Genomic DNA, 15,992 nt, shown 5'->3' with positions numbered 1-15,992 from the left:
CTAACAACATTAATAGAGAAATTGTTGTCCCTTCCTTGTGTCCTAATCCTAAGAATTCTTTGGAAAGATCCTTACATTCTTTGGATGTGGTAAGAGCTTTGAAATATTATGTGGAAGCTACTAAAGATTTCAGGAAGACTTCCAGTCTATTTGTTTTATTTTCTGGTCCTAGGAAAGGTCAGAAGGCTTCTGCTATTTCCTTGGCTTCTTGGTTGAAACTTTTGATTCATCAAGCTTATTTGGAGTTGGGTCAGGCCCTGCCTCAGAATTACAGCTCATTCTACTAGATCAGTCTCAACTTCGTGGGCTTTTAAGAATGAAGCTTCAGTTGATCAGATTTGCAAAGTGGCGACTTGGTCCTCTTTACATACATTTACTAAATTCTACCGTTTTGATGTATTTGCTTCTTCGGAAGCAGTTTTTGGTAGAAAAGTTCTTCAGGCAGCTGTTTCAGTTTGATTCTTCTGCTTTTGTTTTAAGTTTTTTCTTTCGTAAATGAAAAATTTATTTTTTTGGGTTGTGGATTAATTTTTTCAGCGGAATATGGCTGTTTTTATTCCCTCCCTCTCTAGTGACTCTTGAGTGGAGATCCACATCTTGGGTATTGATATCCCATATGTCACTAGCTCATGGACTCTTGGCAATTACATGAAAGAAAACATAATTTATGTAAGAACTTACCTGATAAATTCATTTCTTTCATACTGGCAAGAGTCCATGAGGCCCACCCTTTTTATGGTGGTTATGATTTTTTGTATAAAGCACAATAATTTCCAAATTTCCTTTGTTGATGCTTTCTACTCCATTCTTTATCACCCCACTGCTTGGCTATTCGTTAAACTGAATTGTGGGTGTGGTGAGGGGTGTATTTATAGGCATTTTGAGGTTTGGGAAACTTTGCCCCTCCTGGTAGGATTGTATATCCCATATGTCACTAGCTCATGGACTCTTGCCAATATGAAAGAAATTAATTTATCAGGTAAGTTCTTACATAAATTATGTTTTTTCTGCCCAAGATAAGAAATCTAAAGGTAAATTTTAAAGCTCCAAATTGTTTTGTTCCTTTCGTCAAACTAAAGAACAAAAAAACACTCCTTCCCCTAAGGCCTCTGGTTCCAATTGGAGACCATCTACAAATTGGAATAAATCCAAGCCTTAAAAAAAAACACAAATACAGCCCCTAAAACTGCATGAAGGTGCGGCCCTCAAACCAGTTCAACTGGTGGGGGGCATATTGAAATTGTTTTAAGAAATTGGGGCAGATTCTTTCCAAAATCAGTGGATTCAGGATATTGTTTCTCAGGGGTATCGAACAGGGTTCAGAAAAAGACCTCCCATGGGAAGATTCTTTCTGTTCCAACAAACCCTGTGAAGGCTCTGGATTTTCTGAAGTGTTTTTAAGATCTAGAGCCTTCAGGGGTGATTCCAGTTCCTCAACAGGAACAGGGTTTTGGTTTTTATTCAAATCTGTTCATTGTCTCAAAGAAAGATGATTCATTCAGACCAGTTCTGGATCTGAAAACTCTTAATTGTTTTGTAAGTGTCCCATCTTTCAAGACGGTGACTATAAGGAATATTCTGCCTTTTGTTCAGCAATGTCATTTCATGTCCTCAATAGACTTACAGGGCGCTTATCTTCATATTCCGATTCATCCAGACCACTATCGTTTTTTGAGAGTCTTTTCTAGTCAAGTATTCCCATTTTTTCGCTCTTCCATTTAACCTTGCGACAGCTCCGAGAATCTTTTCAAAAGCTCTCTGTGCCGTTCTATCTGTAATCAGACAGCAGGGTATTGCGGTGTTTCCTTATTTGGATATATTGGTACTAGCTCAATCTCTTCATTTGGCAGAATCTCACACGAAACAACTTGTGTGGTTTCTTCAAAGACATGGTTGGAGGATCAATTTACAAAAGAGTTTCTTGATTCCTCAGACAATGGTCACCTTTTTAGGTTTCCAGATAGATTCAGTGTCCATGACTCTTTCTTTAACAGACAAAAGACAAATGAAATTAGTTTTAGCTTTTCTAAACCTTCATTCTTTGATTCCCTTCAGTGGCTATGTGCATGGAAGATTTAGGTCTCATGACTGCAGCATCAGATGCGATCCTCTTTGCTCGTTTTTATTTGAGACCTCTACAGCTGGTATTTGCATACTTTTACTAAATTTTACCATTTTGATGTATGTGCTTCTTCAGAAGCAGCGTTTTGGTAGAAAGGTTCTTCATGCAGTTGTCTGATTCTGATGCCTTTGTTTTTCGTTCTTTTCGAAACTTTAAAGGAGGACCCTCTGCTTCCTCTTCCTCCACAAAGCAGGAAGGGAACTTTGCGCAATCCAAGTCAGTCTGGAGACCCAGCCAGGCTTGTTATTAAGGTAAACAATCCAAGAAGCCCGCTGCTGCTACAAAGACAGCATGAAGGGGCGGCCCCCGATCCAGGTCCAGATCTAGTAGGGGGCAGACTTTCTTTGCCCAGGCTTGGGCAAGAGACGTTCAGGACCCTTGGGCACTAGAAATCATGACCCACGGGTATCAACTGGAATGAAAGGATTTTCTCCCAAGGGGGAGATTTCATCTTTCACGATTATATGTAGACCAGATTAAGAGAGGCGTTCTTACGCTGTGTAAAAGACCTCTACCATGGGAGTAATTTGTCCCGTTCCAAAACTGGGGCAGGGGTTTTACTCAAATCTTTTTGTGGTGCCCAAAAAAGAGGGAACTTTCAGACCCATTTTAGATCTCAAGAGTCTAAACAAGTTTCTCAGAGTTCCATCATTCAAGATGGAGACTATACGAACAATCTTACCAATGATCCAGGAGGGTCAATATATGACTACCGTGGACTTGAAGGATGCATACCTTCATATCCCTATTCACAAGGATCATCATCAGTTCCTAAGGTTTGCCTTCCTGGACAAACATTATCAGTTCGTGGATCTTCCCTTCGGGTTGGCCACAGCACCCAGTATCTTCACAAAGGTTCAAGGGTCTCTTCTAGCGGTTCTCAGACCGCGGGGCATAGCAGTGGCGCCTTATCTGGACGATATTCTGATTCAGGCGTCAACTTGTCATTTGACAAAATCTCACACGGACATAGTATTGCCTTTCCTGAGAATTCACGGTTGGAAGGTGAAAAGAGTTCACTAGTTCCATGGACAAGGGTTCCCTTCTTGGGGACTCTGATAGACTCGGTAGCCATGATAATATTTCTGACTTAGGTCAGAAAAACAAAGATTCTAAATACTTGCCTAGCACTTCAGTCCATTCCTCAGCCATCACTGGCTCAGTGTATGGAGGTCATTGGATTAATGGTAGCGGCAATGGACATCATTCAGTTTGCCCGCTTTTATCTCAGACCACTGCAGATGTGCATGCTCAGACAGTGGAATTGGGGACACTGCAAATTTATCTCCTCAGATAAATCTGGATCAAGAGACCAGAGACTCTCTTCTTTGGTGGTTGTCGCCGGATCATCTGTCCCAGGGGACATGTTTCCGCAGACCCTCGTGGGTGATAGTGACAACGGACGCCATTCTTCTGGGCTGGGGTGCAGTCTGGAATTCCCTGAAGGCTCAGGGTGTTTGGACTCAGGTGGAGTTTCTACTTCCAATCAATATTCTGGAACTGAGAGCAATATTCAATGCACTTCAGGCATGGCCTCAGTTGGCTTCGGCCAAATTCATCAAATTCCAGTCAAACAACATCACGACTGTGGCATATATCAATCAGGGGGGAACAAGGAGTTCCTTAGCGATGATAGAAGTATCCAAGATAATCCGATGGGCAGAGGCCCACTCTTGTTATCTGTCGGCAATTTACATCCCAGGAGTAGAAAACTGGGAAGCGGATTTTCTAAGTCGTCAGACTTTTCATCTGGGGGAGTGGGAGCTCCATTCGGTGGTGTTTGCCTCATTGATTCGCCAATGGGGCAGACCGGAGCTTGATCTGATGGCATCTCGACAGAAAGCCAAGCTTCCACGTTACGGATCCAGGTCAAGGGATCCCCAGGCCGAACTGATAGATGCCTTGGTCTTTCAGCCTAGCTTATGTGTTTCCACCATTTCCTCTCCCTCCATGCGTGATTGCTCGGATCAAATAGGAGAGAGATTCAGTAATCCTGATAGCGCCTGCGTGGCCACGCAGGACTTGGTATGCGGATCTAGTAGACATGTCCTCTCTGCCACCGTGGAAACTTCTTTTGAGACCAGAGATTGAACACTTGATTCTATCTAAGCGAGGATTCTCTGATTCGGGCATCGATACTTTGATACAAGCTCGGAAGCCTGTCACTAGAAAAATCTATCATAAGATATGGCGTAAATATCTGTTTTTGTGTGAATCCAAGGGTTACTCATGGAGTAAAGTTAGGATTCCCAGGATTCTGTTTTTCTCTTGCAAGATGTATCGAGTCCACAGATTCATCCATACTTGTGGGATATTCTCCTTCCCAACAGGAAGTGGCAAAGAGAGCACCCACAGCAGAGCTGTCTATATAGCTCCTCCTTTAGCTCCACCCCCCAGTCATTCTCTTTGCCGGCTCTAAGCAATAGGAAGGGTAAAGTGAGTGTGGTGACAAAAATATTAGTTTTTATTTTCTCAAGCAAAAGTTTATTTTAAATGGTACCGGTGTGTACTATTCACTCTCTAGCAGAAAAGGGATGAAAATTTCTGCAAGGAGGTTGATGATCTTAGCATTTTGTAACTAAGATCCACTGCTGTTCCCACAGAGGCTGAGGAGTACAGGAAAACTTCAGTTGGGGGAACGGTTTGCAGGCTATGCTGCATTAAGGTATGTTAAGTCAATTTTTTTCTAGACAGACTGTGATAATTCTAGAAAAGGCTGACAGTATCTCCATGAGGGAAGGGTAAGCTGTATTCAGAGACTTAGTATAGAATTCAAGCTTGCATAAAGGGCTAAGTTAATACTGGTGACACTTATGAGAAAAACATTTTTTTGTTTATTAAAGAGATTAAAGTTTTGAGGGACTTTGGTGGTTTATTTGGGCTTATTTAAGGGTTATTAACCCACATGGCTAGTTCAGAAACACTTTGGTGTGTTTCTTTTAGGCCCCACTGACATCGAGTGAGGTGGGAGGGGCCTATTTTCGCGCCTCAGTTGCGCAGTTTATTTCACACAACAAGACATCAAGCTGTTACTCCGGAGGGTCCTGCTGTACTTAAAGGCCTAAAGGAAACTTTTTCCCCACAAATCTATCCCTAAGGGCAGGTAGGCGCCACAGCAGAACTGTGGCAGGGTGCTGAACGTTTTTATACCGGTTTTTGATGTTTTGTCAATCCGGTTTTTCCATTAAGGGGTTAATCGTTTATTTGAATTTAGGGGCAATCTTACTAAAGCTTTATGCATCCACTGTAAAAATTTCGAAAAGTTTACTGCTTTTTTTTACACTGTTTTGCAGAAGTGTGTGCAACTTTTTTTCTCTTAAAGGCACAGTACGGTTTTTTTCTAAGTATTGTTTTACTTTGAATAAAGTGTTTTCCAAGCTTGCTTGTTTCATTACTAGCCTGTTTAACATGTCTGACATCAAGGAAACTCCTTGTTCAATGTGTTTAGAAGCCATTGTGGAACCCCCTCTTAGAATGTGTCCCACTTGCACTGATATGTCTATAAATTTTAAAGAGCATGTTATAGCACTTTAAAATATAGTGCTAGATTCTCAGACAGAAAGAAATGAGGTTATGCCATCTAGCTCTCCCCATACAAAATAATTCCTCTTCCCCGGCTGCGATGCAAGAGGGGAATTTTGCCCAATCCAAGTCAGTCTGGAGACCTAAAAAGGCTTGGAACAAGGGTAAACAGGCCAAGAAGCTTGCTGCTGCCTCTAAGACAGTATGAAGGGGTAGCCCCCGATCCGGGACCGGATCTAGTAGGGGGCAGACTCTCTCTCTTTGCTCAGGCTTGGGCAAGAGATGTTCGCGATCCCTGGGTTTTAGAAATTGTTACCCAGGGATATCTTCTAGGGGGAGATTTCAAATTTCTCAATTGTCTGCAAACCAGACAAAGAGAGAGGCGTTCTTACGCTGTGTAGAAGACCTACATACCATGGGAGTGATTAACCCAGTTCCAAAAACGGAACAAGGGCTAGGGTTTTACATAAAAAAAGAGTTCTCTCTTCCCTCTCACAAGAGTTTCCTTCCTAGGGACTCTGATAGACTCGGTAGAAATGAAAATATTTCTGACGGAGGTCAGGAAATCAAAACTCGTAACCACCTGCCGAGCTCTTCATTCAATTCCTCGGCCATCAGTGGCTCAGTGTATGGAGGTAATTGGACTTATGGTAGCGGCAATGGACATAGTTCCTTTTGCCCGCCTACACCTCAGACCACTGCAACTATGCATGCTCGAAGAGTGGAATGGGGATTATGCAGATTTATCTCCTCAGATACATCTGGATCAGGAGACCAGAGATTCTCTTCTCTGGTGGTTGTCACAGGACCACCTGTCTCAGGGAATGTGTTTCCGTAGGCCAGAGTGGCTCATAGTAACGACAGATGCCAGCCTACTGGGCTGGGGTGCAGTCTGGAACTCCCTGAAAGCACAGGGTTTATGGACTCAGGAGGAAGCTCTCCTCCCGATTAAACATTCTCGAACTGAGAGCGATATTCAATGCGCTTCAGGCGTGGCCTCAACTGGCTGCGGCCAAATTCATCAGATTTCAGTCGGACAACATCACGACTGTAGCTTATATCAATCATCAAGGAGGAACACTAAGTTCTCTAGCGATGATGGAAGTGACCAAAATAATCCGATGGACGAAGACTCACTCTTGCCATCTTTCAGCAATCCATATCCCAGGGGTAGAGAACTGGGAGGCGGATTTCCTAAGTCGTCATACTTTTCATCCGGGGGAGTGGGAGCTCCATCCGGCAGTATTTGCCCAGCTGACTCAGCTATGGGGCACACCAGAATTAGATCTGATGGCATCCCGTCAGAAAGCCAAGCTTCCTTGTTACGGGTCCAGGTCACGGGATCCCCAGGCAGTACTGATAGATGCTCTAGCAGTGCCCTGGTCCTTCGACCTGGCCTATGTATTTCCACCGTTTCCTCTCCTTCCACGTCTGGTTGCCAGAATCAAGCAGGAGAGAGCTTCGGTGATTCTAATAGCACCTGCGGGGCCACGCAGGACTTGGTATGCAGATCGGGTGGACATGTCATCTGTTTCACCGTGGACTCTGCCGATGAGGCAGGACCTTCTAATCCAGGGTCCATTCAAGCATCCAAATCTAATTTCTCTGCATCTGACTGCTTGGAGATTGAACGCCTGATTTTATCAAAACGTGGTTTCTCTGAGTAGGTCATTGATACCCTGATTCAGGCTAGAAAGCCTGTCACCAGGAAAATCTATCATAAGATATGGAGAAAATATCTTTATTGGTGTGAATCCAAGGGTTACTCATGGAGTAAGATTAGGATTCCTAGGATATTGTCTTTTCTCCAAGAAGGATTGGAGAAGGGATTATCAGCTAGCTCCTTAAAAGGACAGATATCTGCTTCGTCTATTCTTTTACACAAACATCTGGCAGATGTCCCAGACGTGCAGGCGTTTAGTCAGGCTTTAGTTGGAATCAAGCCTGTGTTTAAACCTGTTGCTCCGCCATGGAGCTTAAATTTAGTTCTTAAAGTTCTTTAAGGGGTTCCGTTTGAACCTATGCATTCCATAGATATTAAGCTTCTATCTTTTAAAGTTCTGTTTTTAGTAGCTATCTCTTCGGGTCGAAGAGTTTCTGAGTTATCTGCTTTACAGTGTGACTCACCTTATCTTGTTTTCCATGCAGATAAGGTGGTTTTGCGTACCAAACCTGGATTCCTTCCTAAGGTTGTTTCTAATAGGAATTTCAATCAAGAAATGGTTGTTCCTTCTCTGTGTCCTAATCCTTCTTCCAAGAAGGAACGTCTGTTGCACAATCTTGATGTGGTTCGTGCTTTAAAGTTCTACTTACAAGCAACTAAAGATTTCCGTCAAACATCTTCATTGTTTGTTGCCTATTCTTGTAAGCGGTGAGGTCAAAAGGCTACGGCTACCTCTCTTTCTTTTTGGCTGAAAAATATCACCCGTTTGGCCTATGAGACTGCTTGCCAGCAGCCTCCTGAAAGGATTACTGCTCATTCTACTAGAGCACTGGCTTCCACATGGGCTTTTAAAAATGAGGCTTCTGTTGAACAGATTTGTAAGGCGGTGACTTGGTTTTGCTTCATACTTTTTACAAATTTTACAAATTCAATACTTTTCCTTCTTCGGAGGCTATTTTTGGGGGAGAGGTTCTACAAGCAGTGGTGCCTTCCGTTTAGGTACCCGTCTTGTCCCTCCCTTCATCCGTGTCCTAAAGCTTTGATATTGGTATCCCACAAGTATTGGATGAATCCGTGGACTCGATACATCTTGCAAGAGAAAACAGAATTTATGGTTACCTGATAAATTACTTTCTCTTGCGATGTATCGAGTTCACGGCCTGCCCTGTCTATTTGACAGGTAGTATATTTTATTCAAAAACTTCAATCACCTCTGCACCCTATAGTTTCTCCTTTTTCTTCCTAACCTTCGGTTGAATGACTTGGGGGGTGGAGCTAAGGGAGGAGCTATATAGACAGCTCTGTTTTGGGTGCTCTCTTTGCCTCTTCCTGTTGGGAAGGAGAATATCCCACAAGTATTGGATGAATCCGTGGACTCGATACATCGCAAGAGAAAGTAATTTATCAGGTAAGCATAAATTCTGTTTTTCTCCAAGAAGGATTGGAGATAGGGTTATCAGCAAGTTCCTTAAAGGGACAAATTTCTGCTTTGTCAATTTTGCTTCACAAACGTTTGGCAGATGTTCAGTCTTTTTGTCTGGCTCTAACTAGAATTAATCCTGTATTTAGACCTATTACTCCTCCCTGGAGTTTGAAATTAGTTCTTCGAGTTCTCCAAGGGGTTCCGTTTGAACCCATGCATTCCATAGATATTAAATTGTTATCTTGGAAAGTTTTGTTTTTAGTTGCTATTTCTTCTGCTCGAAGAGTTTCTGAGCTTTCAGCGTTACAATGTGATTCGCCTTATCTTATAGTTCATTCTGATAAGGTGGTTTTACTTACCAAACCTGGATTTCTTCCTAAGGTTGTTTCTAATAAGAATATTAATCAGGAAATTGTTGTTCCTTCTTTGTGTCCTAATCCTTCTAAGAAGGAGCGTCTGTTACATAACCTGGACGTGGTCCGTGCCTTGAAGTTTTACTTATAGGCGACTTAGGATTTCAGTCAATCATCTTCATTATTCATTGTTTATTCTGGAAAGCGTAGGGGTCAGAAAGCTACGGCTACCTCTTTTTGTCTGAGGAGTATCATCCGCCTGGCATATGAGACTGCTAGACAGCAGCCTCCTGAAAGAATTACGGCTCATTCTACTAGGGCCGTGGCTTCCACATGGGCCTTTAAAAACGATGCTTCTGTTGAACAGATTTGTAAGGCTGCGACTTGGTCGTCCCTTCATACTTTTTCCAAATTTGATACTTTTGCTTCTTCTGAGGCTGTTTTTGGGAGAAAAGTTCTTCAAGCAGTGGTGCCTTTCGTTTAGGTCTCTGTCTTGTCCCTCCCGTTTCATCTGTGTCCTGTAGCTTTGGTATTATATCCCACAAGTAAGGATTAAATCCGTGGACTCGTCATATCTTGTAGAAGAAAAGGAAATTTATGCTTACCTGATAAATTGATTTCTTCTACGATACGACGAGTCCGCGGCCCTCCCTGTCATTTTAAGACAGACTATATTATTTAACAATTTCAGTCACCTCTGCACCTTTTAGCTTTTCCTTTCTCTTCCTAAAACCTTCGGTCGAATGACTGGGGGTGGAGGGGAAGGGAGGAGCTATATATACAGCTCTGCTGTGGTGCTCTTTGCCACTTCCTGTTAGCAGGAGGATCATATCCCACAAGTAAGGATGAAATCCGTGGACTTGTCGTATTGTAGAAGAAATCAATTTATCAGGTAAGCATAAATTTTCTTTTTTTTTAATATCCGATTAAGGGCATAGACTCAGATATATACTTGCTATCAATTTCTTCACATTTGAAATGTGTGAATGCTGTCTAGATGCACACACTAGTGTTTCCCAGAGCCTTATTTGAAGACCAGCTGTCTCCTTTTTGTCTTTATTGGGCTAGATCACTGGTTTTCAAACCTGTCCTCAGACCTTCCTAACAGGCCACATATTGTGGATATCTGAACTAGAGCACAGGTGAAAAAAATCGGCTAATTTGTAAACATGGTTACTTTACCTGTTCTCGTCCAAGGTAATACTGAAAACCTGGCCTGTTGGTTAAGCTTGAGGACAGGTTTGAAAACCAGTGGGCTAAACCAGGGCTTTTCAAACCTATCCTCAGGCCTCTCTAACTGGTTAGATTTTCAGGATATCCGAATTGGACCACAGGTAAAATCAGCTTATTAGTAAACATTGTTCATTAATCTTCTCTCACCCAAGGTAATCCTGAAAATCTGTCTTTCCTGCTGAATGCAGCTTGTTTCTGTGTTGCTGTAACATTCTAATTTTTTTTTTTTTTTAATGATTTTATATGGATAGCAGTTGAATATTAGCCATTTATAATCTCTAATAAATTAGTGGTAGATATTTCAGTTGTATTTCCTGTGGTGGAACAATTAATTAGAATACCATCTCTTCTATGCTTAATAGCTCAGGAAGCACTGATAGTGAAGAGAGCACAGATTCAGAAGAGGAGGATTCAGTTAAGCAGGGATTTGAATCGAGTACAGTCAACCAAGAAGACAAAATGGAAGTAGATGCAAATGAAGGTAAATTATTCCATCCCACCTGTGAATTCTGTGCACCCAGCAGATAGTTTCCTGTACTGTTTGTTATTGTATGTGATAACTAGTAGCTTTATGTTCATAATAACTTGGAACTTAAAGGAACATGAAACCCAAAAATTGTTTCATGATTTAGGTAGAAAATACAATTTTAAACAACTTTCTAATTTACTTCTATTATCAAATTTGCTTCATTCTCTTGGTATCATTTGTTGGAGTAGCAATGCAGTACTGGTTTCTAACTGAACACATGGGTGAGCCAATGACAATCGGTGTGTATATATATGCAGCCACCAATCAGCAGCTAGAACCTAGGTTATTTGCTGCTCCGGAGCTTACCTAGATAAACGTTTAACAAGGGATAACCAGAGACGGAAGCAAATTAAATAGAAGTAAATTGTATGCTTTGTCTAAATCCTGAATGCATACAGTTGTGCTCATAGGTTTACATACTCTGGCAGAATTTATGATTTCTTGGCCATTTTTCAGAGAATATGAATGATAACACAAACTTTTCTTTCACTCATGGTTAGTGTTTGGCTGAAGCCATTTATTATCTATCAACTGTGTTTACTCTTTTGAAATCCTAATGACAACAGAAACTACCCAAATGACCCTGATCAAAAGTTTACATACCCTGGCGATTTTGGCCTGATAACATGCACACAAGTTGGCACAAAGGGATTTGAATGGATATTAAAGGTAACCATCCTCACCTGTGGTCAGTTTGCTTGTAAATAGGTGTGTGTATAAAAGGTCAACGAGTTTCTTGACTCCTGACAGACAATTGCATCTAAAGGAAAAAAGGAAGATCCAGAACGGCTCACTCAAACACACAATTTATTAAGGTTGAACCAACGTGGGCTAACAGCATACAAGGATAAAAACAGTACAGCACACATCCCAACCAAGGACGCGTTTCGGGATTGCCCCGTAGTACTCACATAAGGCTAGGTGAGAGCTGATCACACTTTTAAAGTGTGCACCTGTTTAATGAGCACCTGCAATTGTCAGAATTAAAGCGCCAGTGTATAATATTATTCCTTAAAGATTAGATGATTTGTTAACATAGTCTAGAATACCACAGGTGCATTTTAAAGGGCCATAATACCCAAATGTTGAAACACTTGATAGTGATGCAGCATAGCTGTAAAATGCTGACTAGAAAATATCACCTGAACATCTCTATATAAAAAAGAAAGATATTTTACCTCAAAAGTTCCTCAGTAGCCACATCCCATTGTAAAGGACTTCTAAGCAGCATATTAGTGTCTGTCCCGGGACAGCTGAATGGATGAGCCTTGTGCACTCATGTTATTTCCCTTTTCAGTTTAGTGAAGTTTACAATGAAATCTCATGAGAGTTAAGTCAAATTTTTTTTTTTACCTGCAGCTGGGAGCGGCTGAGTATATAACTTTTTACACAGAACTTACTCTGCTGAGCTGAGGAAATTATGAGGTAAAATATCTTCCTTTTTTACATAGAGATGCTCAGGTGATATTTTCCTGTCAGCTTTTTACAGTTATGCTGCATCAGTTTCAAGTGATTTACCATATGAGTATTATGTCCCTTTAAGCATACTAAAATAATTATAATTTTTATTATTATTCAGCTCTACCACAGATTCAATTTTACAATTAGAAAGCTGCATATTTATACATGAAAGATTAAAATAACATTAATAATAAATCTCCTGGAAGAATGAATGCTAAACATTTATATATAAAAAAAAAGAGGAATATACTCAATTCTACTAGGCTACATTTGCAATCTAAGAGCTGCATATTTATACATGAAAAATAGATCTTACCTAGATGAATGCTCCTACATCTAAATACATCAAACACAGAGAATGGACTATAGGTCAGTAGAGGAAATAGTAATGTTATAAACTGTCCTGGAAATGAAAAAACACATACATGGTAAGTGTTAAAGAAAAATCGATAACAAAATGTTGTAGTGCTATTTACTGTATTAACACCAAATCTTTATAATATATAGTTAACCAGATTTTCTCATAGCAGATGACAGATTACATTCATTGATCCTGCAAAATAACAACATTGACCAATGGGGCAATTCATTTCAAAATGACTGAGGAATTTAAGAAATTTATATAAATGAGTGAGAATTATCAGACTTAAATAGATAAATAAATCTGAAATACAGAAACATATATACAAATACAATGCAATTACTGTTCCCAATTATTCATAATATCATAAACTGAATTAAAACCCCTATGATACTTTGTTCTTAATTTAAAAATTCAAAAGGTCTCTCCTGTCCAAAAGGTCTGTCACCTCCTCGTTTCGGCAGTATACCATTTCAATGGTTTGTCACCTCAAGGACTCTGATTATTGCAATGGATAAAAGGAGTGGCTAGAGCTGAGCACTCTATTACAATTTATTACTTATGTAGTTCTCTCGTAGTGAAGCCCACGTATTGAAGTTTACAAACCACGCATTAGATAAGATAAACTACCTATCCCATACTGCAGTTTATACATTGAGATGTTTTGTACCTACGCCCTGTAACATAAGACTCAAAATGTGTAGATTGATCAACATAGTCACAGGCTTTGCATCTAGTTACTACACTTGAAGGTACCCTTATGTGTCAACCAACTACTTGTTATACTTACACTCGGTTTATTACCTAGGGTCACACTACGTCTGTAGGAAAATCTACAACTTTTTTCTACAGTATCTTTTAATTTATTATCTGCTAGGAGAATGGGAAGATGTTTCTTACTGACAAAGTGACAAATATAATATTTGAATAATTTTTTCCTAATATAGTTTTTGTGCCCTTGTCAGTATTTCCACAAAGCTGCTCCCTTGCATCTTTTATTCACTGAGGTTTTTGGATTCTGAGTCATGGGGAAAGCAAAATAATTGTCAAAGGATCTGCAGGGAAAAGGTAGTTAAACTGTATAAAACAGGGAAGGGATATAACAATATAACTGCCAGGAAAATTGTTTGGGATGCAAAGAAAAACTCACAAATAACTTCGGGTGAAATACAGGACTCTGAAAAAATGGCGTGGCTGTTTCAAGATGCACAATAAGGAGGCACTTGAAGAAAGATGGGCTGCATGGTCGAGTCGCCAGAAGAGAGCTATTACTACGCAAATGCCGCAAAGTATCCCGCTTACAATACGCCAAATAGCACAGAGACAAGCCTCAAACCTTCTAGCACAGTCATTTGGAGTGATGAGACCAAAATTTAGCTTTTTGGCCACAACCATAAACGCTACATTTGGAGAGGCGTCAACAAGGCCTATGATGAAAGGTACACCATTCCTACTGTGAAACAAGTAGGTGGATTGCTGATGTTTTGGGGATGTGTGAGCTACAAAGGCACAGGAAGTTTGGTCAGAATTGATGGCAAGATGAATGCAGTATGTTATCAAAAAATACTGGAGGAAAATTTGCATTCATCAGCCCGGAAACTGCACATCGGGCGCACTTGGATATTCCAACATGACAATGATCCTAAACACAAGGCCAAGTCGACCTGTCATTGGCTACAGCAGAATAAAGTAAAGGTTCTGGAGTGGCCATCTCAGTCTCCTGACCTCAATATCATTGAGCCACTCTGGGGAGATCTCAAACGTGCAGTTCATGCAAGACAGCCCAATTATTTACAGGAACTGGAGGCTTTTTGCCAGGAAGAATGGGCAGCTTCACCATCTGAAAAGAATAAAGAGCCTTATCCACAAATACCACAAAAGACTTCAAGCTGTCATTGATGTTAAAGTGGGCAATACACGTTATTAAGAACTGGGGTATGTAAACTTTTGATCAGGGTCATTTGGTTCGTTTCTGTTGTCATTATGATTTAAAAAGAGTAAACACAGTTGATTGATAATAAATGGCTTCAGCCAAACACTAACCATGAGTGAAAAGTTTTTGTGTTATCATTCATATTCTCTGAAAAATAGCCAAGAAATCATAAATTCTTCCAGGGTATGTAAACTTATGTGCACGACTTTTATTATGACTTTACTGTCCCTTTAAGAGATACATTTCTAAGATGTTCAACCATCAAAAAAAAAAAATTAAAATGGCATACATTTGCAAATATAAATTGCCTTATATTAAAACTGTAAAATTAGCCACGCATTTCTTGCATGGTTAAGTTAACTTGGTTGCTTGCAATTGTGTTACTGTAGCAAGCAGCTGGCCAGCAAGTTTTGATATACCAATGGAAACTGCACACGTTGCTAACCTGGATTCTGTTGGATCTGATGTATGGAGATCAGAGGAACCCCTTTCTACAAAAGAAACAGGATGGGCTTCTTTTACAGAGTTCTCTTCCTCTGTCAGGTCAGTGGTATTTTTAAAGGGACAGTATACACCAATTTTCATATAACTGCATGTAATAGACACTACTATAAAGAATAAGATGCACAGATACTGATATAAAAATCCAGTATAAAACTGTTTAAAAACTTACTTAGAAGCTCTGTTTAGCTCTGTTAAAAAGGTAGCTGGAAAGCCCACTGCATGTAGGAAATAAGACACTCCCCCCCTTCTTTTGCATATGAAAAGACCCTTTACACAAAGCTGGAGTAGGCATCTGACGGTGTTCTCTTAAAACTTTGGGGCTTGGTTAGGAGTCTGAAAATCAGAGCAATGTTCTATAAAAATAAGCAAAACTATACATTTAAAAAAAAAAAAAAACTTCTTCATGGGCTATATAAATAGATCAGCTACAAAACATTCATGCAAAGAAAAAATGTATGTCCATTTTTAAGTTTGATTAGCTTATACAGATCAGTATTTGCCACAAATGACAAGTAGCATTATATAAAATAGTCGGATGGGGATGTGTAATACTTAAGTGTTCTGTTATTTTTATAAATGCTCCTTAAGCTGTCCAAAGCACAAATTTGTAATTGTAGTATTTAACATTATTAGATTAATGTAATGATTTGTTCAGCAAACCTTTAAAAATTAACTAATAATCCCAATGGAAGGGTTCACATTACGACAAAACAAACTCATAGCAATAATAAATACCGCAATAAGGTTAACTATAGCTAAGTTTTGGAAAACAGAGCCACCGGGTTTCTACCGGGTAGAACAAAAAATAGAACATATGTATAAAATGTCTAAGGCAGCTGCAGATTTGCTCTCTAATATAGATAATTTTATAGCTATTTGGGAGCCCTG

At 40.1% G+C, this 15,992-nt stretch overlaps 1 protein-coding gene across 1 annotated transcript in view; it reads left to right on the top strand.

The window, feature by feature from the left end:
* Positions 1–15,992, top strand: part of PPP6R3 (protein phosphatase 6 regulatory subunit 3) — a gene marked incomplete in the record, with an annotated part of 489,908 nt that overhangs the window by 238,846 nt on the left and 235,070 nt on the right. Inside the window, 2 exon segments of the mRNA XM_053720450.1 lie at positions 10,679–10,797; positions 14,990–15,143. Coding sequence (XP_053576425.1) covers positions 10,679–10,797; positions 14,990–15,143 — 273 coding nt within the window.

Source organism: Bombina bombina, chromosome 7 (genome assembly GCF_027579735.1).
Source record: "Bombina bombina isolate aBomBom1 chromosome 7, aBomBom1.pri, whole genome shotgun sequence".
In the NCBI taxonomy this organism is placed as follows: Eukaryota; Metazoa; Chordata; class Amphibia; order Anura; family Bombinatoridae; genus Bombina; species Bombina bombina.
Note: the sequence above shows the minus strand (reverse complement) of the source record. Positions and strands in the feature narration are given on the sequence as shown.